Source organism: Bufo bufo, chromosome 4 (assembly GCF_905171765.1).
Source record: "Bufo bufo chromosome 4, aBufBuf1.1, whole genome shotgun sequence".
NCBI classification, from domain to species: Eukaryota; Metazoa; Chordata; class Amphibia; order Anura; family Bufonidae; genus Bufo; species Bufo bufo.
In genome coordinates this window covers 455,586,075-455,610,877 of record NC_053392.1, presented here as the reverse complement: position 1 = coordinate 455,610,877, position 24,803 = coordinate 455,586,075, and the positions used below count along the sequence as shown (strand labels likewise).

General features: G+C 42.6%; 1 protein-coding gene across 1 annotated transcript in view; it reads left to right on the top strand.

The window, feature by feature from the left end:
• The window catches only part of RNASET2 (ribonuclease T2), a 243,246-nt gene that overhangs the window by 69,219 nt on the left and 149,224 nt on the right, over positions 1–24,803 (top strand). Inside the window, exons 3-4 of the mRNA XM_040429441.1 lie at positions 19,156–19,216; positions 21,556–21,611. Coding sequence (XP_040285375.1) covers positions 19,156–19,216; positions 21,556–21,611 — 117 coding nt within the window. The remainder of the gene's footprint in view (positions 1–19,155; positions 19,217–21,555; positions 21,612–24,803) is intronic.

The following is a 24,803-nucleotide window of genomic DNA, read 5'->3' as shown; positions in this document are numbered from 1 at the left end:
TGAATGAGTGCAGATTAGGTTGTTTCCGCGTTCAGCTCAACCCCTTAAAAAAAAAAAATGGCCGGCTCTAACTGGGAGCCAAAGTACAGGGTGGGTGGCTGTTCCCCGTGTTCCAGGCCGGGTTTTGGTTAGGGATATAAAACCCAGCCAGCAGTCTCAGCTGGGTGTGGATTATGTGGACTGAGAGCCACATTGCTGGGAAGCAGGCCCTAAAGCCTGTTGGGGACTGCTACTGCCAAAACCGCTGACAAGGTGAATGCTTTTTGTTCTGTGGACTTGCCATGGTGTGAATGAACACCAAGTCGACAAACTGTCATTTTTGTTTGTGTGAATAAACTCTGCACTGTTTAAGTCAAAGACTTTGTTTTAGCCTCTGTACTGCGTCGCGCATGTCAAGAATAACCCCGTCCCGGGAGAGTGATCACCTGATCAAGAAGGTTACATGACTGCAATCGCCATGGAGACGCTGTATACAATCACAGCTAGGAACCTCATTGTATGTGGAGAGAGCGATCATGGGACACATTCAGATCATGTGATCCCAATCTCCAGCGGGACAATATACACATATGTTGGAAACGCATTCCTATCTCCTGTCTAGCATTAAGTAACCCCATCACGGTGTCAGGAGAAGCCCGATCCAGCGCACAAGTGGGTGGACAGACCCCACTATCCATGGGCGTCCGATCACCGTAGCGCCAGAGGGCTATCACCGCACCAAAGAGGGGGTAACAACTAGATGAAAATTTGTATGAGGTGTTATAATATAGCATAGTGTGTTAAGATGACATGTGCAGTTGTCCAGTCATCAAAACCTTAACTCCATAAAAAAGTACAGTAATTATGAATTATGGAGGACATTATGGGCCCCATTATGATAAAGGCAACACTTGGCGGATACTGTGCGGCAACAGCAACACAATACCGCCGTGAAAAGGGAAAAACAACCATTGCTGACATCCCAGTCAAAGGTGCCATCCATAAAGGTGTCCCCTATGCCAAAACAAATAAAAGAAAAGAGAAAAAAAAGGAGAAAACAAAATCGCCATCGGCAACCACTCTGTCATGTTTATGCACAGCGGAGACCAATCACAACAATTTTCAAACAGGGGTCCATACTACATGGATAGCACTAAGACCCCCGTTAGGTATGTAACCAATTAATTGTAAAGTAGAAAAATAAACAATGGGTTCCAAAATGATACTCCAAAAAATTTAAATGCAATGAGTAATTTTTTTTTACTTAAAAGGAAAACCCTGAGAGGACAACATCCATGTCACCTACAAACTACATATTATGTCCAGGGAATAAATTTCAAATGTTGTGGTAGGTCCATGCTGGTTTAGTCACCTCTCTATCCATATTCCATCCATAAAGACAAAAAAAAACAAAGAAAAGGGTCATTAGTATGTTTAGCACCATATTAATGGTAATAAATTTTTAAAAAAATCCGATATATATATATATATATATATATATATATATTTTTTTTTTTTTTTTAAATCTTATTTTTATCCACCCTGCTACTTGGTCATTTTTATGAATGTCCGATCAAGATGGTGTGTATCACTCACTATCCGTTTGGCATGCGTGAACTGACTAAGGCATCATGCACACGACCGTGCCTTTTTTTTCGGTCCGCAAACCGCGGAAGCCACCCATGTTGCCTTCCGCAATCTGCGGAACGGGCGCCGGCAATATAAATGCCTATTCTTGTCCGCAAAGCACGGACAAGAATAGGACATGTTATATTTTTTTAGCGGGGCCACGGATGCTGTCCCCATCTTTTGCGGCCCCATTGAAGTGAATGGGTCCGCATCCGAGCCGCCAAAACGACGGCTCGGATGCTGACCCAAACAACGGTCGTGTGCATGAGGCCTAAATGGCAGGGACTTGACCATGGCCCTAGGATGGGCACTGTCGTATCTTAAAGTATTTTTGTCTGTAGGCTTAGTGTATACATCAGTAATAAATTGTCTATCTTTTAAAGTTATTAATACAGTATCTCAAGAAAATGAATCTGTTCCCTCGAATAACTCAATGTGAATTTAATATCACTGTCAATGGTGTTTAAAAAGGAAAAAAAAGATAGTAATTGTTGTTCAGTCCCTGTCCAAATCAAAAAAATTTCATCTATGTATCGCCACCCCCTCAAAACATGTTCAAAGTGGGGCGACAGTAGTATCTTTCAAGAAGGAGACCGTCATGTTGGCATAGGTCAGCACCACATTAGACCCCACAGCGGTCTCCTTCAATTGTAAATAAAAATGGTCACCAAACAAGAAGTAATTATGTGTAAGCACTGCATATAATAATGTTACATAGTTACATAGTTAATACGTTTGAAAAAAGACAAATGTCCATCAAGTTCAACTAAGGGATAGGTGGGGACGCGAATCCCAGAAGGAAGTGAGACTCAGATTTCTACACGTTTTGATAAGCATTTATGTTTTTTACTTTTAAGAATTCATCTAAACTCTTTTTGAAACTGTCCACTGCTTCTGCTGTGACCACGTCCTGAGGAAGTCTATTCCACAGATTCATAGTTCTTACAGTAAAGAAGCTTTGACGTTTCTGGAGACTGAACTTTTTCTTCTTCAGTCGGAGGCTGTGCCCCCTTGTCTTTTGAGCACATTTTACATGGAACAGCTTTTTCGCCGTATTTTTTTGTATGGCCCATTTATATACTTGTACATGTTAATCATGTCCCCCCTTAGACCTCTCTTCTCAAGACTAAATAAATTCAATTATTTTACTCTTTCTTCATAACTAAGACCCTCCATGCCCCTTATCATTTTAGTCGCTCTCCTCTGTACTTTTTCCAGCTGTAGTGCATCCTTTCTATGTACTGGTGCCCAGAACAGGACTGCGTATTCCAGATGAGGCCGCACCAGTGCTTTGTAAAGTGGTAGTATTGCATCCCTGCCCCGCGAGTCCATGCCTCGTTTAATGCATGACAATATCCTGGTGGCCTTAGAAGCATTGACATTGTATACTATAATTTAATCTACCATCCACAAGGACACCCAAATCCTTCTCTATAAGTGACTCCCCCAGTGCTATATCACCTAGGACATATGAAGCACAGAGATTATTACTACCAAGATGCATAACTTTACATTTGTCCACATTGAACCTCATTTGCCAAGTTGATGCCCAATCACTCAGAGTGTTAAAGTCAGCTCGTAGTATATGGACATCTTCCATAGACCGTACAGTTCTACACATTTTAGTGTCATCTGCAAAAATAGATATGGTGCTATTAAGCCCGTCCTCAATATCAGTAATAAATAAATTAAATAATAAAGGGCCCAGCACTGAACCTTGGGGTACACCACTTATAACCCGGGACCATTCTGAATAGGAATCATTGACCACAACTCTCTGGACACGGTCCTTCTGCCAGTTTTCAATCCAATTACAAACTATACTTTCCAAGCCAATAGACCTTAGAAAAATATAGCAAAAAAAGGCGTCTCTCCACTGGTTTTCTGGAAATAGGTGCTCTTGCCCAAATTGACTCACCCTTGTCAGTTGCGTATAGTTAATAATGATAATAATAGCGGCACTCTAATTATGGGGTCATGGAGAAAACTTGTATATGAAAATATTTTCTTCAATTAAAAATCCCAAACTATTCATATAGCACTTGAACAATAATAAAACCCAATAATAACAATATGTGAGTAGTAGCAGAAAATGGAATAAAAATCAGGCAATATAGCAGCAGTTAATGGCAGTATATTATGTAAATAGCAGCAGATAGTCCAGCAATAGTAGCATAAACACACCAATATTCGGCCGGTTTCTATCTTAGCAATAATTCATCATAAAAGACAGTGCAAATGTCTCAGTAGATTGTGTCAGTGTTCAACAGACATCAATGGTAATGTGCAATGTGCTGATAATAGTGTTGCAACAACGTTGGTGCTGCTGATTGGGTTAACAGCAACAGCTGCAAGTAGTGATGACTTGATGTTTCCAAACACAATGTGAGTCGGACTTAGCTTTTTGTATAGTGCAAATGATCGCACCTTTTTAATATAATCGCACTTTTTCAAAGCAAGCAGTTTCTCCGTTGTATGTAGTAGAATGTGGAAATCTTTACTCACGGTTTAGCTATCTCTTAGTGCGGCGTCCCACACAATTTCGGAGAGCAGACTGACCTCTGTCCTGTTCTTTTTGGAAACTCCGATCGCAGCTGTCCTCCAGATTCGGCATCCCTCGTGTTATGGTGGCGTTTCTGTGTAGTTCAGATTCACCCACCAGATACTTGGTTCGCCTTTTTGCTTTGCTGCCGGTGTTCCACTTGTATGGGGATAAGTCAGTTTACCATGAGTCTTTACTTTTCTTCTTTTTGGAGCGCTCCAGCAATGTTGTTTTCTGTATTAGTATGCTTGTTCACCAGACATGTTTCGGAGCGTAAACTCGCTCCTTCCTTAGTGGTCAAGCATACCTCACATCAAGCGATCTTTTTATTGTGTCCAGGTTAACCAAAAGAACTGTCCAGGAATGAAATCCGGAATAGTCTCTCAGAATTTTTCCATGAATTTTTTTATTTTATTTTTATTTTATTTTTCTCTGTTTATATCTTTTTATCTTATTTATTTATTCTCTTCATCTGCCAAAGCCACAAGAATCTGTGTAGGGATTTCAAACATCCCAAAGACTTAAATTATTTCATCATTATGCTGCTTCCAAGAAATTACCCCATGCTGCATAATGTTTAGTTACTTTTTCAAATGCTGTAAACCTTAGACCTGAGGGGTTCTGATTATGATGATACTTAAAATGTCTGGACAAGGTGTGTTTTTCATAGCCTTTCTTTATATTTGCGACATGTTCCGCTATTCTAGTTTTTAGTAATCTGTTGGTGCGTCCTATATACTGTTTGCCGCAAGGGCATTGGATTACATACAGTACATTGTCAGAATTGCATGTCAGAAGCTCGTTTATTTCTATCCTAAAGTAATTCTGAGTGGATTGCACTTCCGCGGTCTTTCTTTGGAAGGTGGTTTGTTTACAATTGGAGCACCTCCCACACCTATAGAATCCTTTTAGGTGGTCCCAATATTGCGAAATTCCTTTCTTTTTTATAATTTGTTTGGTCGTTGGTGCTACTTTTACATACTAAATTTTGCGCTTTTGTGTACACAATTTCAAATTGTTCCTCCTTTGTGCAATTACGCTTTAACCTACCAAATTGTCCCATCGGAATGTTTAGCAGCCATCTCTGGAGATGGCAGCTAGTGAATAGTATATAACTATTTCTTGATGTCTGCCTTTGTAAAGTGCTACATATGTATCTCCCATCCTCTTTCTTAATCAATAGATCCAAATATTCAGTTTCTACATTATTAATATTACTAGAGAATTTTAGGTTACAAGGATTATCATTAATAATGTCTAAAAAGGCCATGAGTTCCTCTCTCCCACTTTTCCAAATAAAAATAACATCTAGAAAACATCGCCAGAGCACCAGGTCTGTCCCCAGTCTTGGGCCTATATATGTATTCTCCCAATTTGTCATGAATAAATTAGCATAACTGGGGGCAAACCTGGTGCCCATGGTGGTCCCCCTTGTTTGGAGAGAATATTCTGATCCAAAGAAAAAATAATTGTGTGACAATATAAATTTTACCCCTTCTTCTAAGTAACTAATCTGTTCTGTACATAATGTGCTATTTTTCTCTAATTGAGTTTTCATCGCTGCGACTCCCTGTTCATGATTGATTAATGTATATAGGGAGTTCACATCCAACGTGCCCATAATCCATTCTGGATTACATTCCAATTTTTCCCAAATTTTGATAATTTGAATGGTATCTTTTATATATGAGGCATTCTTTTTCACTGATGGCTGTAGCATTCTATCTATGTACTGTGACAGATTCGAGGTCAATGACCCAATGCCCGAAATTATGGGGGACTTGGGGGGTTTTGGGGATCTTTATGCACTTTGGGGAGGCAATAAAACACTGGTAGTGTTGCGTTTTAGAGATAAAATCATGTTCCCGCTTTAATAAAATATTGTAGGAGTTCCTGATTGCGCTCCTGCAATCAGAAGAAATCCAGGCTGGTATCACGCGGTCCGTGTTCCACGGACGTGTGCATGAGGCTTAACGCACTTACAGGACTCTGAGATCCCTCTGACAAAAAGGACCGCAGCCCCACCCCCTCCCGATCACAGCACGGGATGTAGATCCGGCAAGAGCTGGAACCAATTCCCGGCCTGGACTCAGTGCGCGTCCACAGTGGAGGGAGCACAAGGACTGCCCCGGAGACACCGACAACAGCGACTCTATTATTCCCCGGACAGGACAAATAATCCGGGACAGCAGAAGGGCAGTGATCTAGCAGTGACGGCGGATACAGGCGGCAACGAGCGACATTTCTCTTCAAACCCAGCTCTGCTTCAGTTTGATCTAGTCACAAAATAAGTTTACAAGAGAAGAACTATGAGAGGAATGATGAGCCCGGACGAAACATCCTGGGGAAGGATCTCAGTTCTGTCAGCTGCAGCACAGGGATTATACACAGTGACGTCATAGCGCAGGGATTATACACACAGTGACGTCACAGCTCAGGGATTATACACACAGTGACGTCACAGCGCCGGGATTATACACACAGTGACGTCACAGCGCAGGGATTATACAGACAGTGACGTCACAATGATAAACAATAAAGAAATGCGGCACACAGTGACGTAAAAGTACACTGATAAACACTGAAGAGATTTAGCACACAGTGATGTCACAGTACACTGATAATACACAATGCCCATGTTGTTTGGTTCTAGACTTCTTTATATGTTAATTTAAAAAGTGTTATTTTTGTCGCTGAAAATAAGGCTTTATAGGGTAAAAATAAAGGCTCCTAACTTTTTTAGCTGGCTCCTAGATTCCAAGGAAATTTGTCAAGCCCTGATTTATATATTTAAAAAACTTTTTGGGATTTGTTTTGCTTTCTTTTGCCACCTGCTGTTCGTTTTGTATCTTTGATAATTTTATCTCCTTTTTGCAGATTTTATTAAGCCCTTTGTAATCTTCAAACACTACAGCTGACCCCTCAGATTTGTATTTTTTAAATGCCCTCTTTTTGTCTTTTATTGCCCTTTTTACAGTAGCTGTAAGCAATGGTGGGTTTAATTTTAGCCGTTTATACTTGTTACCTAAAGGAATAAATTTTTTTAGTGCAATTACCGTATTTTTCGCCCTATAAGACGCATAGGCCCATAAGACGCACCTAGGTTTTTGGGGAGGAAAATAAGAAAAAATATATTTTTAACCAAAAGGTGTGCTTTTGGTGGGTTTGGAACTAATGGTGGTCTGTGGATGACGGACACTGTTATGGGGGGGATCTGTGGATGACGGACACTGTTATGGGGGGGATCTGTAGATGACGGACACTGTTATGGGGGGGATCTGTGGATGACGGACACTGTTATGGGGGGATCTGTGGATGACGGACACTGTTATGGGAGGATCTGTGGATGACGGACACTGTTATGGGAGGATCTGTGGATGACGGACACTGTTATGGGGGGATCTGTGGATGACTGACACTGTTATGGGGGGATCTGTGGATGACTGACACTGTTATGGGGGGATCTGTGGATGACTGACACTGTTATGGGGGGATCTGTGGATGACGGACACTGTTATGAGGGATCTGTGGATGACGGACAGTTATGGGGGGATCTGTGGATGACGGACACTGTTATGGGGGGGATCTGTGGATGACAGACACTGTTACAGGGGGGGGGGGTCTGTGGATGGCACTGTTATATATGTGCCATCCACAGACCCCCCACCCCATAACAGTGCCATCCACAGACCCCCCTAGCCCATAACAGTGCCATCCACAGACCCCCACCCCTTAACTGTGCCATCCACAGATTCCGTGTGCCCCCCCCGCCGCCGCCCCCCCCCAGTATACAAATATAAAATGTATTATTGAATTAAAAGTTATTAAACATGCCCCCCTCACTCCTAATAGTACCGTATATCCTAATTGCTTCTGTATAATGCCGGCAGGCGGGCCGGGCGGCCGGCGCGTCCCTCACTGACGTCACTTGCCTGCGCCGCCTGCCGGCATTATACAGAAGCAATTAGGATATACGGTACTATTAGGAGTGAGGGGGGCATGTTTAATAACTTTTAATTCAATAATACATTTTATATTAGAATACCAGAGCGGCGGGGCGGGGCTATAGTACAGTGACTGCACCGCCCCGCCGCTATTGCCGGCCCCCAGCTCCTCCTCCCAGGAAAAAGTGCGTCTTATGGGGCGAAAAATACGGTACTCAATGTGGATTTGAAGCTTTCCCATTTATCCTCTGTATTATGTGACAGTAGCTGCTCCCAGTCTATGCCCTGAAATGCTGCCCTCAACCCAGGGAAATTAGCCTTTTTGAAATTCAGTGTCTTTGCTCTGCCTGACAGAGTATGCTTCTTATAGTTTAGAGGGAATATAATTATATTCTGGTCACTATTACCTAGTGTTTCTCAAACAGTAACATTTCCAACTAGCTCTGCCTCATTAGAGATTACCAGATCCAACAGAGCATCGCCCCTAGTGGGAGCTTCTACAAACTGGGCCATAAAGTGGTCCTGCAGCAAGTTGAGGAATTTTCTCCCCTTTGCAGTTGAGGCAGAACCATGACCCCAGTCAATGTCTGGGAAGTTAGGCTACTTTCACACCTGCGTTAGGTGCGGATCCGTCTGGTATCTGCACAGACGGATCCGCACCTATAATGCAAACAATTGTATCCGTTCAGAACAGATTCGTTTGCATTACCATGAACAAAAAAAATTATTATTATTTTTATTTTTTGTTCATGATAATGCAAACGGATCCGTTTTGACTTGCACTTGGGCCGCTTGTGAGAGCCCTGGAAGTTCAAAGGAATATAAACACTGAAAAAAATAATACTTGATCTAATCTTTAGACCGCCTAACATCACAGAGGAGATAGAAACACATCTGTATAACCAAATAGAGCGGGCGGCACAGGCTGGTACAGTAGTCATAATGGGAGATTTTAAGGCTACTTTCACACTGGCGTTTCTGGGTCCGCTTGCGAGATCCGTTTCAGGGATCTCACAAGCTCTCACAATCCATTTTGAAGTGTGAGCTTGTGAGAGCCCCGTTACAGGCTCTACAGTGTTTATATGCCTTTGAACTTCCAGGGCTCTCACAAGCGGCCCAAGTGTAAGTCCAAACGGATTGTGAGAGCCCTGAAACGGATCTCGCAAGCGGACTCAGAAACGCCAGTGTGAAAGTAGCCTTAAAATCTCCCATTATGACTACTGAACCAGCCTGTGCCGCCCGCTCTATTTGGTTATACAGTTGCATTTCTATCTCCTCTGTGATGTTAGGGGGTCTATAGATTACACCAAGTATTATTTTTTTCAGTGTTTATATGACTTTGAACTTCCACCCATAAGGTTTCCACATCCTCACCCACAACTGCCTCTTTCACACTTGTCTTCAGATCACTCCTCACATACAGGCACACGCCACCACCTTTTCTATTGACCCTGTCTTTCCTAAATAGTGTAAAACCCTCAATATTTACAGCCCAGTCATGAGAAGAGTCCAACCATGTCTCAGCCACACCAACTACATCTATGTGTTCTTTTAGTACCATAGCCTCCAGCTCTCCCTATTTGCTAGCTAGACTCCTGGCATTTGTGAAAATACATTTTAAATTACTATTACCTGTAAAGTGATTATCCGGGATTTTATGGTTACCATGGTTAATTTTTGTATGTAACAGGTTCTTGTTACCAGCAGTTCTATTTTTTATAAATGTATAGTTATTCCCAGTCTTCTCCCTATTTTCCTTGCTAACCCCGGCCCCCACTAAATCCTCACTGTTCCCTTCTATATCCCACTCTCTATCTACACTATCTACCCCCTTATTAGTATGACACCTCCCCCCCCCCCCCCAGATCCAAGTTTAAAAGCTCCTCCAGCCGTCTAACCATTTTCCCCCCCAAGGCAGTTGCACCCTCCCCATTAAGGTGCAGCCCGTCCCTACTGTAGAGCCTGTAACCGACCGTGAAGTCTGCCCAGTTCTCCATGAACCCAAACCCTTTCTTCCTGCACCAGCTTCTGAGCCACTTATTTAACTCCCTAAGCTCCCGTTGTCTCTCTAGTGACGCTCGTGGCACTGGTAGTATTTCTGAAAACACTACCTTAGAGGTCCTGGACTTGAGCTTCTTACCTAGCTCCCTAAAATCATTTTTAAGGACCTTCCATCTCCCATTGACTTTGTCATTGGTGCCAATGTGTGCCATGACCGCCGGGTCTTCCCCAGCCCCACCCAGCAATCTGTCAATCCGATCTGCAATACGCCGAACCCGAGCACCTGGCAGACAACACACTGTTCGGCATTCACGGTCTTGGTGACAGATGACCCTGTCTGTCCGCCTAATAATAGAGTCCCCTACCACCAGCATCTGTCTGACCTTTGCTGCACTCCTTTTCCCATCCTTCCTGCAGCAGTCATTCTCCTGGCTGCTAGGAGAAATGACCTGCTGCAGTGTTAAAATAAAATCCTGACAACCCAGTCAAAGGTCAGATTGAATTAGTGCTAATTTTACAGCATTGTTGCCAAAATCATGCCTAATCGATGTTTAGAGGCTAACGGCATCAAACGAGGCCATAATTACATCTGAAGAGATAGTGACATTTGACAACTTGTTGAAAAAAATCTGTTGTGTCCTGTGTATAAGACTTTGCTGACATTGCAAAGTTGCGCAATGTTCTGTCTAGAAAGACAGAAACATTACTGAACAGTGATCCCCTTCCATACACAATTGGCCTGCCAGGGGGATTATAAATCACAGAAAAAAATGCACCAAACGGATATGCCACTGACTATACTGGCTAGTCGTACAAACAGGTATTAAAAGCTGAGACTTTTGCCAATATACTCCTGTCAGGAACACATCGGAGCCCATCATGCACCACGTCACGGTCTCTCAGCATGGCAAGGGTCCTACCACTACGCTAACTATGGTGTGAACAAGGTCTGAAGGTGATGTAATCCAGCTCACAGCCAAGCTTCCACACAACCGCCTAGCAGGACAACTAGTGCAATGTGAACAAAGCCAGACTGTAAGCCACACCTATATCAGACCATGTGATGGAGGTTACCAGGTGCAAAGGAATGTTTGAATGCCAGGTAAAGGCACATACACTACATATAAAACAAGACACAAACACAGAAATATTGTGGCAAATATGGGGGAACTGCTCAAACCCCAAACACTGTAGCGTGTTTTTCATTGGGGGAGCAGTCCCACCGCATGTGGACGGCAGCAAACGACCATCCCCAGCAAAAAATGCGTACAGTGGAGGATGTCGGCGCGGTCCACATGCACCACAAAGGCATCCTACACAAACCTAAGCATTGTGCGGATGAAAATATAATCATATAAATCACAGAAAAAAATGCACCAAACGGATATGCCACTGACTATACTGGCTAGTCGTAAATGCAGATATTAAAAGCTGAGACTTTTGCCAATATATTCCTGTTAGGAAAATATCGGAGCCCATCATGCACCACGTCACGGTCACTCAGCATGGCAAGGGGTCCTACCACTACGCTAACTATGGTGTGAACAAGGTCTGAAGGTGATGTAAACCAGCTCACAGCCAAGCTTCCACACAACCGCCTAGCAGGACAGCCAGTGCAATGTGAACAAAGCAAGACTGTAAGCCACACCCATATCAGACCGTGTGATGGAGGTTACCAGGTGCAAAGGAGTGTTTAAATGCCAGGTAAAGGCACATTCGCTACATATAAAACAAAATCACAGAAATATAGTTCCAAATATGGGGGAACTGCTCAAACCCTAAACACTGTAGCATGTTTCTCATATATATTTCATCCGCACAATGCTCCGTTTTGTGTAGGATGCCTTTTTGGTGCATGTGGACCGCGCCGGCATCCTCCATTGTACGCATTTTTTGCTGGGGATGGTCGTTTGCTGCGGTCCACATGCGGTGGGACTGCTCCCCAATGAGAAACACGCTACAGTGTTTGGGGTTTCAGCAGTTCCCCCATATTTGCCACGATATTTCTGTGATTTTGCCAGGAATATTACTCAAAACGTTGTGGATTTTAGGTAGTAAGTATAACATAGGAGTAATGGGATGTGGAACCAAATGATATTCTTTTAATTTGCTGTCAATAAAACCTGCCTGTACTCCATCATTTATAATTTGGTAAATTTTTTTCTGAAAATCCTACTTAGTCTACAATAAACAGACTCTATTTATGAGTGTCCATGACCATAACCGCACCCACTTTGTCGGCGTGCTTGATGGTGAGGCTGTGGTCATGGACCAACTTATTCACTGCCTGCCACTCCAATGTTGACATGTTTGGGTGGCTAAAGTGTTTGTTTCAAGTTGTATAAAAAACATGTACATCCATGAACGTCCTGTGATTGTATACAGCGTCTCCATGGTGATTGCGGTCATGTGACCTTTGATCACGTGATCACTCTCCCAGGACGCGCTTACTTCCTGACATGCGCGATCTCGGTACAGAGACGCCAAGTCATATGCAGGACTCCATGCTGGTCAGTTATAGTCCTCCCTCCCCTATTCATTAATTATGTTTTTAGTCAGCACATATGGGAAGTCACAAGTATATTGATTTTTATTAATCATGAGTTATTTTTCACTTTTGTATTTTTTGGATGTTTTTTAACACATTTACTATGAATTTTATGGATGAATTCACTATATAGCTACATTATTTGGGATTATTTTTGATATATTTAAATTTTCATGTAATATTTTGAGCACTATTGCACTTTATACACTGCCTGTCCCCCCCCCCCCCCCAAAAAAAGTCGCCGCCAATAAAAAAGATCACACACTCTATAATATTTCGTTGGACCACCTTTAGCTTTGATTATGGCATGCATTCGCTGTGGCATTGTTTTCATAAGCTTTTGAAATGTCACAAGATTTATTTCCATACAGTGTTGCATTCATTTTTCACCAAATTCTTGCATTGATGATGGTAGAGTCTGACTGATGCGCAAATCCTTCTCCAGCACATCCTAAAGATTCTCAGTGGGGTTAAGGTCTGGACTCTGTGGTGGCCAATCCTTGTGTGAAAATTATCTCATGCTACCTGAACCACTCTTTCACAATTTGAGCCCGATGAATCCTGGCATTGTCATTTTGGAATATGCCTGTGCCATCAGGGAAGAAAAAATCCACTGATGGAATAACCTGGTCATTCAGTTTGTTCAGGTAGTCAGCTGACCTCATTCTTGGAGCACATACTGTTGCTGAACCTAGACCTGGCCAACTGCAGCAACCCCAGATCATATCACTGCCCCCACAGGCTTGTACAGTAGGCACTAGGCATGATGGGTGCATCACTTCATTTGCCATCAGACCACATGACCTTCTTCCATTGCTCCAGAGGCCAATCTTTATGCTCCATAGCAAATTTAAGCCTTTTTTTCTGGTTTGCCTCATTGATTAGTGGTTTTTAGTGGTTTTCTTACGGCTACACAGCTGTCCAGTCCCAATCCCTTGAGTTCCCTTCTCATTGTGCATGTGGAAATGCTCTTACTTTCACTATTAAACATAACCCTGAGTTCTACTGTTGTTAATCTTTGATTTGATTTCACCAGACGTTTAAGTGATCGCCGATCACGATCATTCAGGATTTTTTTCCTGCCACATTTCTTCCTCAAATACGATGGGTCCCCACTATCCTTCCAGTTTTTAATAATGCGTTGGACAGTTCTTAACCCAATTTTAGTAGTTTCTGCAATCTCCTTCGATGTTTTCTCTGCTTGCTGCATGCCAATGATTTGACCCTTCTCAAACAGACTAACATCTTTTCCACGACCACGAGATGTGTCTTTCGACATGGTTGTTTAAGAAATGAGAAGCAACTCATTGCACCAGTTGGGGTTAAATAACTTGTTGCCAGCTGAAAGATAATCGCCCATGCAGTAATTATCCATTAGGAGGCTCATAACTATTTGCTTAGTTAAAACCAGGTGGCAACTTTTTTGTTTGGACAGGAAGTGTATGTTAATCAGTTTAATTGTTTTATTACCACGTGGGAGGTATTTATACATGTACTGTTAAAGCAGAGTGATCAGCACCTTTAACCCTTTCCTCCGCAGACAAAGGATTCACCCTCCCCACTGGTTTGCTCAAATCTGACTATCACGTCTGACTAGTCAGCCAGGACTCCCCGCACTTCTTCCCCAAAACCAGGGGTCAGGCCGGGCTCCATCGCGTCTTCCTGGGGGTCAGGTCAGGTAGTCTCCACAGTCTTCCCCTTGATCAATAAGTCATGTGGAACTACCATCTTCCTAGGGCCAGGTCAGGTAGTCTCCGCAGTCTTCCCCTGATCAATGAGTCATGTGGAACTACAGTCTCCCTGGTCAGGTCAGCCGGAGTTTCTTTGTCCCACACTTCAGCGCTACAGCGCCCCCTTTCAAACCAGGAGGTTACTGTCCCCTCCCTTTGTCTGTGGTTTTACCGTCTGTGCTCAACTCACTCCTCACATAAATCACAGACACAAAACATATACATACCAGAGTGATCTATAATTTCAGACTATGGTTCTATGGACCCCAGGCTTTCAGCATTACAGCCGACTACTATACTTACATGGGTACCACCTCACAGCAGACTAAGCCAACATGAAGTGACAAACTAAATGGCAGAAAGGCAGGTAAGAGTATTCTTACCGTTCTATGAAAGCCAGCCATCTCCTCTCTGCCGTTCGTCAAGTCCTGGGGCCTCTTGTGTGTCGGCTGTCGATGCTCCCTTCGCCTTGGGGCCCCACGTTGGAGGCGCCATTTGTTAAAGCAGACCTAAATTAGGGCATTTTAGATACACCTCTGGTGTTCCAGATCAATGTACCCCCCCAGGGGTTAATATCCACGCGTGGCTGAGAGACTGAACACTGACACAGAAGTTGGTCAAAGCAATCTCTAACTTTATTTAAATCAGGTAAGCCGTATTATACATCTTCAGAAGATGGCAGTCCTCACTGAGGCTTAAACATTGTTTCATTGGTCAAAAAGGAAGAAGAGATAAGAGAGAGGAGATAACACCCTGGCATCTGCGCAGTGAATACCACTTTGGAATGTGAACTAATGTAAACATCTCGTTCCCATCGCCATTTTGTAATGTCTTCTATTCTAACAATAATACTGCATACGTCATATGTGACACTTCAAAGAGGTGCTTCTCTATAGGCAGTGAATAATATATATCATGAAGCCATATGATTGGCTTATGCATCTCCACCACACTCTATGGGACACCTGTATAAAGATGAGAAATCAGACACTTCTTACAGCACAGCACTTTGCCCCCCCCCCCTCTCTCTTCTACAGTCTTGAAACAAAGAGAGGGGTGGGGGGGGGAGCCACTTGGAGAAGAAAAAGTTTAACTCATTACAGTCCTAGATATACAAAATATAGAATAAAATTCACACATCTTTAACAGTACTATGCACCATTATTGTCACTGCTTGAAAAAGGTTCCATTAGAAACCGATTTAGAGGCCCTGTTAACTCTAAGGAAAGAGCTAAAGGATCTTCTGAATGTCAGGGCTGCTAAGGCTTATCTCAAAATCAGACACCGGCAGTATGCACATGGGAACAGAGGGAATAGATTAATAACTGCCCAAATCAAAAAGAGGAGTGATCAATCTTATATTATTAAAATGCGTGGTGATAAGAATACGTCAGTATCAGACACCCCAAGCATAGCCAAAATATTTAACTCGTACTACTCTGCCCTATACAATTTACGTGGGAAAGAGTCCCCTAATGCCATCCAGGACAGGAATACCCTCACCAATACTTTCTTATCTTCGCTTAACTTACCAACACTATCCCCAGCGGATAGTGAATCCCTGACCTCTCCTACCACCCTTTCAGAGGTTCAAAAAATCCTCAGCTCCACTCCCTCGGGTAAAAGCCCTGGCCCTGATGGCCTACCAATTGCGTACTACAATTTTTTTTTCCATGTACTTGGCCCCCACCTGGTGTCGTATTTTAACTCCTTGCTAGATGGTGCTTCTCCAGCAAAGCAGGCACTAGAGGCGCATATTGTGGTCCTCCCAAAACCCAATAAAGACCCAGAAATCCCATCTAGTTACAGGCCTATATCCCTTTTAAACGCCGATATAAAACTTTAGGCCAAACTGTTGGCCTACAGAATTGCCCCTTTTTTGAAAACCCTTGTTTCTCCCGACCAGACTGGCTTTGTTGGGGGGCGTGAGTGCAGGGACAGCACATTTAGAGTTCAGCTGCTAATTCAACATGCTCTGCGATCTAAGAATAGCCTGACTCTATTAAGCACAGATGCCGAGAAGGCGTTTGATAGAGTGGACTGGAGGTTTATGGAGGCCACTCTTTCCAGGTTTGGTTTCCATCCTAAATTTGTGGGGGCAGTGATGTCCTTGTACTCAGCCTCTCATGCCCGAGTGAGGGTCAATGGTATTTTATCCCCTTATTTCGACATATCAAACGGTACTCGCCAGGGGTGCCCATTGTCCCCTTCCCTTTTCATACTTTGCCTGGAGACCCTTATTCAGAAATTTAGACAGAGTGACACCATCAAAGGGTTTAAAGTTGGCTCCACTCACCATACCGTGGCGGCCTTTGCAGACGACATGTTGCTAATTATGCCAGACCCGATCACTGCTTTCCCTGAAGTATTGAAATTGTTAGATGAATTTGGCCATATATCTAATTTTAAGATCAATTTATCTAAATGCTCAGCCATGGGTATTAATTTGCCTCGGATCACCATGGCCAATCTATCTAACTCCTTTCCCTTTCAATGGTCCACTTCCCACATTAAATACCTTGGTGTCAATTTAACACCTTCCCCCACCTAGCTATTTCGCTTAAATTACTCCCCTCTGCTGTCCGATATTAAGGCACAATTGGAAGACCTCAAGATCCCCTTCTAGTCCTGGATAGGTAGGAAAAACCTTTTGAAGACTTATGTCCTCCCTAGACTGTTATACCTTTTCCAGACCCTGCCGATCTCACTTCCTACTTATCTCAGGTTCAAAAACTCTTTTCAGCTTTCATATGGAAGAAGTCTAGACCTAGGCTATCTTACGGCTGTTTGTCCCAACCTATTGTGAGAGGGGGTTTCGGCCTCCCAGACGTCAAAAGCTACTACCTGTCCAACCTGATTAGACTACATTCGGAAATTCTGAACCCTTACTCTCCCCAGCTAGGCTGTCAAATAGCCAATATTTCATGGGACCCCTCGGAATTGGCCATATTGTGGGAGACCTCACCCTCAACCATTGTAGAAGATAACTCAACTAACCCCTCATTTGTTGGGGTTTATAGGGCATGGAGGAAATTCGCTTCTCAAATGTCATTTCCAATGGGCCTCTCCCCTTTTACGCCAATTCGCCTAGTTCTATATCTCCTTAGTTTGGGAACATTGATGTTTTTAACTTGTGGTCTGGGTTTGGTAATGTCGCGGTGGGGGACGTACTGAGGGGTAACAAGGTCCCAGATGCAGAGTCATTGAAATTATCTTACAAGACGCACAAATGGTCTCACTTGCATTACCTCCATTTCAGTAAAATTTGCACAGAATATCTAAACAAAGCTTCTTGAGGGTACATTCCCTCTTGGTATGACGTCATCCTCCAATCCCCTAATCCTAGAAGCAAACTACTCTCACGTATATATAACAAAATTCTGGAACCAAAAGATGATAAAAGATCACTCTATATCTCCCAGTGGGAATCAGACCTCAACACGCATTTCTCAGATGCAGATGTGGACAGGATCCTTCGTCATTCACATGGTTTTTCCCGTTGCATATCCATACAAGAAAATGCTTTTAAGATTGTCTCTAAATGGTACCGCACACCAGATCTATTGAATAAGATGTTTCCAGAGGTATCTGCGGATTGTTGGCAGTGCTCAGCAGAAAAGGGCACAGCTTTGCATGTTTGGTGGTCTTGCCCTGGTATCCGCCCATTTTGGGATGGAGTGGCTAGTGAAATAAAAAATATATGTCCAACCAGCACGACCCTATCACCCACCGCTGTTCTTCTGAATCTGCCAGATTTCCACTGTCCCCTTAGCAAACATTCCTTGCTATCTCACCTTATAGCAGCTGCTATATTACTAATTCCACTAAAATGGTTCTCTGAACAGGCCCCAACTGTGCAGATGTGGAAGGAAAAAGTACATGAGATTTGCAGATTTGAGGAAATGTCTAGTTGGGAGTCGTTGTCACATGATAAATACTTATTAACGTGGGCCAAATGGCTTGAAAAATCTAAAGGAGGTTCCTAACCCCCCCCCCCCCCTTACTCACTTTATTATTTTCCTAAGTAATCAGAAGGTTTGGTCACCTTTCTTTTTCTCCCTTCTCATACAATGTCCTGATTCATCTGTGATTCATCGTCAGATTCATAATTAAGGTTTTTGTAATGATATGATTTTTTGCCATGCTCTCTGCTTTATGATCCTGGGGTATGTTCCCCCTTTATTGTTTATGAGTGTACATTTTGATTTATTATGCTTAATAAACAGAAATTTGAAGAAAGAAAAAGGTTCCATTGAAAGGACTGAAATGTTGCATCTGGTGAAATAAAATACGCACGTTTTAGTTGGAAGTGCTGTGGAATTTATATATATATATATATATATATATATATATATATATATATATATATTTATATATATATCGTCTGGTAGGTGGGATCGACATATTTTTGATTAATAATATGCGCTAAGAGCTTCTTCACTGCTTTGCAGTAATTATTTGGCGTCATGTATTTGACCCTGTTCACACATTCACCTGTTCACTCAGTCTTAGTGCATTTAGTGGTGTGCTGCTACTTTATTTGTTTGCTGTATTATTATTGCCGGGTAGCTTGCACCTGCGATTCTCTGGGAGAATTCTTGTACAGTCACTCAGAATTGAGAAAGCTCGTTGGAAGAACGAGTGAAACGTTTTCAAGAAATCTACAGTAAGTCCAGTTGCCTTGATTTATTCTTTACAGATATACCATGACCTGGATAAATTAGAACCTTCACAGACATAGTGATACTCATAATAAATGTATTTATTTATTTTTTGGTATAGGAAACAGAAAGGCTGGAACAAACTCATTTTAGTTCATCAGTGGCCTGTTACAGTATGTATGGTAAGCTGCTTTATCTTCTATAACGGAATATTTTAAGTAGTGAAATTCATTTAATAAGGCACTTGTGAAATTACTAACAGTTTTGTGCTGAAAAGGCCAGATACAAAAGACAAAACAGAGAAAATCATACATCCCCCAATCATTACTCACTTTCTAGGTGTGCTATCCACCACTCAAATTTTCCCCTAATCAGAAGACAGTAGAATATTTTCTGTTATAGTCTTTCTTTTGACTTTTTTCCCCATAACGTTTATGTATATAGCAGCAGTGCGCACCCGATCACTGCAGGGATCCGGCAGTCCCTGATGGCCGGGCCCCTGCTGTATCCGCCGGCATCGCTGTACAAGCCAATGTCAGCGGATTAACCCCTTCTATGCTGCGATCAGTGCTGACCGCTACATAGAAGGGATTCGAGGCGGATGAGGGAGCCCATCAAGTCCCCGCACTGCTGTGGCAGGGACCCGCTAGGTGAGAAGGCAGCCCGATGCCGTGCAGAGGCTGCCCAAAGCCCTGCACGGCATCGGGACCTGCCTTCTATGGGTACCCAGGCCATCTCAGCCTCAGGCTCATCTCAGGGACAGGACTCATCTCAGGTTAATTTGCATATGTATCAAATAGTTTTGGTTTTTTTTACACAATAAAAGCACACAGAGCTATGGGGACTGGGTATTGTGGATGTGCTAGTGGCCATCTACTAACCCATGTCCTCAGCTCTATACCCAAAATCCTGGTGACAGGTTCCCTTTAACCTACAAATAAAATCATATTTTACTTCCCATTATAGTCTATGGGCATTCCATTGTGTCATTCACCCTTGTCATTCCATAGAAACCAATGATAATCCCACTTAATCTTAATTTTAAATAATCCCAGCGAGTTTGGAGAGTATGTCTGCTAAATATTTATTAGATATGTCAAATAGTTTTGTCTCTAATTCAAATATTACATTTCCATTATTCTCTATGGGCATTCCTCACTCCTGTTATAGTCTATGGGCATTCCTTTTAGTATGTCCCGTTTTTAAGGCCACGTTTAAGAGTAAATTGAGAATTAATCTGATTGGGGCAGAACATTCCAGAGAGCACGTGCAGCTCGAAAAATAGGTTCTGGGGTGGGGGAGAGCTGATGGCTCTGGGGAGAGCTGAAGGCACTGGGGGAGTGATGAAGGCACTGGGGGAGTGGAGCTGATGGCACTGGGGTGGGGTAGATATGAAGGCACTGAGGGAAAAGAGCTGATGGCACTGTGGGATAGTGGAGCCGATGGCACTGGGGGGAACTGAAGCACTTGGGCTGGTAGCACATGAGGGAACAAAGGGTGTTGTGGACTGATGGCAGTGGGTCTGATGAGTTTTTATAAAGGAAAACAGTCTATTAATTAGTTTTTTCTTTTTAGAATACTCGATTAATCGTAAAAATAATCGATAGAATACTCGATTTCTAAAATAATCGTTTACTGCAGCCCTATTTTGCACTTAACTATATACAAGGAATAAAGAACATAATACACAATTACATCAACACTTCAACTAGAGTCCTGACTACATCCAGATTGAAGGTACATACATCACCCATGGAGTTAACATCATCTGACAGCGACATCAGCTGGGAAGCCCTTTCAGCGAGTCTCGATTGGGAAAACACAGATTAGGTCCCTACATGAGGTGTCCCACTGTAGGATGAGCTTCTGACTTCTTTCCTGAAGCGTTACATCTATATACAGATTAAACAAAAAGCTCTATTCCCTAGTGCAGTGATGAGAAAACTGCGGCTCTCCAGCTGTTATAAAACTACAAATCCCATCATGCCCTGCTGTAGGCTGATAGCTGTAGGCAGACTGGAGTTGTAGTCTTACAACAGCTGGAGAGCCGCAGTTTGCCCATCCCTGCCCTAGTAGAACGTAGCCAGCGCAAGCGCTCCATAATTGTCACTGTTGTACGTGTTGTTTATTTGCTTTCACACCAGATCTTGGAGCGGCCAGTTGCCAGCTCCGCAGCGAGTCAGAATCCCAAAACAACCTTGAGAAAATATGTAGACAAAGCCTTACTCCCGTGCACCTGCATTCACAGATCTTTAAATGAAATTTAAATGAACAGATACAAAATGGAATTCAAATGTTCATAAACTACATCTTCACACTTTATAGTTCCTGCGCTGTAGGCTGCAAGGAGCAGCTGATTGGACCTTTACTGATCTGATATTAGTGACCTATCTTAAGTATAGGTCACTAACATCAGAAGCCTAGAAAAACCTTTTAAGTTATGAATGATTGGCATTTTTTTGAACTAAAATATGTTAAAGATAAACCTGATATGCCACTTTTAATTTGTCATTTTATGCAGATGGCTGAAAAGCACTGTGAACACCTTCCTAACTACTGGACTCTACATGGACTGTGGTAAGAAATTATGTATTCGTTGTAGTTAAATGAATTTTCAGCTGAGCAGTGTCTGTGAAATACGGATGACACACGTAGAGCAATAAAATGACACACAAACAAAACCTAGATCCTTCACAGACATTTCCACGGCTGAAACGGATGCACAGATTTTCCACAGATGTCAAATGGACACAGAAATGTGAATGAGGCCTAATGTCACAGGAAAGTTACAAGAAAAAATGCATTTTATACCTTCCAGTTTACTACTACGCCTGCACTTCTGTTATCTGTCAGGCAAAGAATGGCAAACAATAGCAGTATCAAAAAGGTAATAACTGTTGGATCCCGTTTTTCTTGCTTGAATGGGAAAAGCAGCAATGTAACACCAACTGCCATTAGCAGGGCTCCAGACAAAAAAAAATATCAAGGAACCATTGGCTCCTAATCTGAAAAATTTAGGAGCCAAATTTAGATTTTTAGTCGCCAAATTTAAAATACATAGAATTACGGTATAATAAAAAATAAAAAAAAACACATGTCTTACCTAGGGTTGTCACGATACCAAAATTTTGACTCTATTTCGATACCATAAAAAAGTATTGCTATACTCGATACCACGTGAAAAAAAATAAAACGCCAAAAAAGCAGTGTGCCTTCCAGATTTTATGGAACGTCTGGACCGTAATAGAACAGTCCTAACCTAATTTTTTGTCGGGACAAGGTGACAAAAAAATGCAAATTGCAAGTTTTTTTTTTCTGTTACAGCGTTCACCGCATAGGAGATATTGTTTAATATTTTAATAGTTCGCACTTTTTCGTGCATGGCGATATGTAATTTTTTTTATTGTTTATATATTTTATATATAAAATTGTGCAAGGGGGTGATTTAAACGTAATATTTTGGTGTTTGTTTTTTCAAACATTTTTTTTTTAATAACTATTTCCCCCCGTAGGGGCTAGAACCTGGGATCTTGCATCCCTTGTCCTATTCACCCTGATAGAGCTCTATCAGGGTGAATAGGAACTTGCACTCTCCCTGCTGCTCTGTGATTTGTGCACACAGCAGCAGGGAGCTGACTATGGCAGCTAGGGCTTTAGTAGTATCTTAGCTGCCATGGTAACCGATCGGAGCCCCAGGCTTACACTGCTGGTACTCCGATCGAAACTGCCACTGCCACCAATGATAATAATACTTGGCGCCCCCAACCCCCTTCCCCAATGATTCTACTTTATAATACTGGGGTTAATAGCAGCGGATCGCAGCGCGCAGTCATAGAGGCTGGGTGCCGGGTATGGGATATGGCCGGCACCCGCAGCGCAGCCTGCGTTTGTATTAAGCATAAACTATATTCATTGGTGGTGCAGTGGCCACAGCTCCCCCCTCCTCTTCCTTGCTATCAGCCCATTGGTGGCAGCAGCAGCGGTGCAGGGGGGAGGGACTGCCCCCTTCTACCCTGTGCTGTTGAGAAGAACATGGCACGCGCTGACAGCACGTGCCATGTCAGTTGAATGAAAGCGGCAGAGCAGCGGAGGGTCTGGGCGCAAATGGCGACAAGACTAAAAAGTCTTGTCGCCATTTAGCAATTCTAAGTCGCATTTTGGTCGCCATCTGGAGCCCTGATTAGTACAAAATATACACTTTATTTAATCCATGAATATATATATATATATATATATATATATACAAAGGAAAAATGGCGGCACTAGCTATAAATGAGTAAAAAATAGGGTGCACGATCCTAGGGAATAGACTTCTCACCCCACAATAGAATCCAGAAAAAGGACGGCACTCCAGTAAGATGAAAAAAATGATGATACCTTTATTCAACCATCCGATGCAACGTTTCGGCTCTAAATGAGCATTTTTCAAGCAGAGATACAAGGTGAGTAAAAACAAACTTATAAGTGAATCAATTAACAAAGACACACCCATCTCTGGGGGTGGCTACACAATTACAAACATGTGAGCGAATCCTGAAGACACATCCCACATCGGGTGTGTTCACAAAACAAATCAATGTCATGATAACATATAAAAAAGTGCAAAACACTGAGTGCTAAAGTGAAATAAAAAAACATATATATCACATAGTTACACATTACAAGTGTATTTATAAATTACATATCCCATGTGGATCCAAGGACGCATGCATCGATCGGGCACACATGACTAATCGATGCGTGTGTCCAGTACCCCATGCGTGTAGAGGACAGAGTAGGAGCATAGAGATATGGACATATCCGACATCACCTGGAGACATATTCCATGTGGCTATACGGTATTGTAGACCTTCCAACACACAGACACGGCGTAACCTTCATCACGGACTTAGAACGTCATCAAAGCTTGCCAACATCGCTGGGTCATCAAGACGCACTTGACTGGTCACGGGGCATGCCCAGTATCGATCTATGTTACAGAGCGCCATCTTTGAAGCTGGAAAAATACCCTTAACCTGTGTAGGAGCATACTAAGGTATATTTAAGCATCAAACCTGTATGGAACCAGAGTGTGGCGGTCAAGACAGGTAGTGACAGCAAGGTAAACCAATGTGTCAGCAAACCATACCCAGGTATCAATCCTGTACACACACGGAAACCGCAGAGTGTAAACAGGTACATACCGTGGGTGTCATACCGCAACTGTCACTCAAGAGGGCTCTCCTCTCCAGGTATACAGATGCCACAGGGGGTAAATCCAGCCGGCCAAAAGAGAGAATCTGGGCTGCATCGCCGCAAACCAGTACAACAGAACATGTGTGTGTGTATATATATATATATATAAGTCCCAGGAGGTTCGCCGGTCCTAATGATATGAAAAAATATATAAAAAACACAATAAAAATTTATTAAATAATAATTTTGCATACACATAGCCCATGGAAATAACGCTCCTGTGTATGATGCTGTGTCCAATTCCTCCACTTGCTCCTACCCGGAAAAGTGCTGAAGTGTAAAATGGTGATCTAAAGATAAAATAGAAGAATATATGAATATATATTTTTAAACATATATTTTTATACAAAAAGAAATCTTGAAACAGATGTTAATAATCTCTTAGTGTGTACATACGATACAGGACATTAACCTGATGAATATTGGAGGCAAATCACCCCTCATACCACGTCACCAAAATAAAACTCAATATTCAAGCCTTTGATCCAGCTCAGTTCCCGACGTTTAAGCATTTTGGACCTATCACCCCCACGT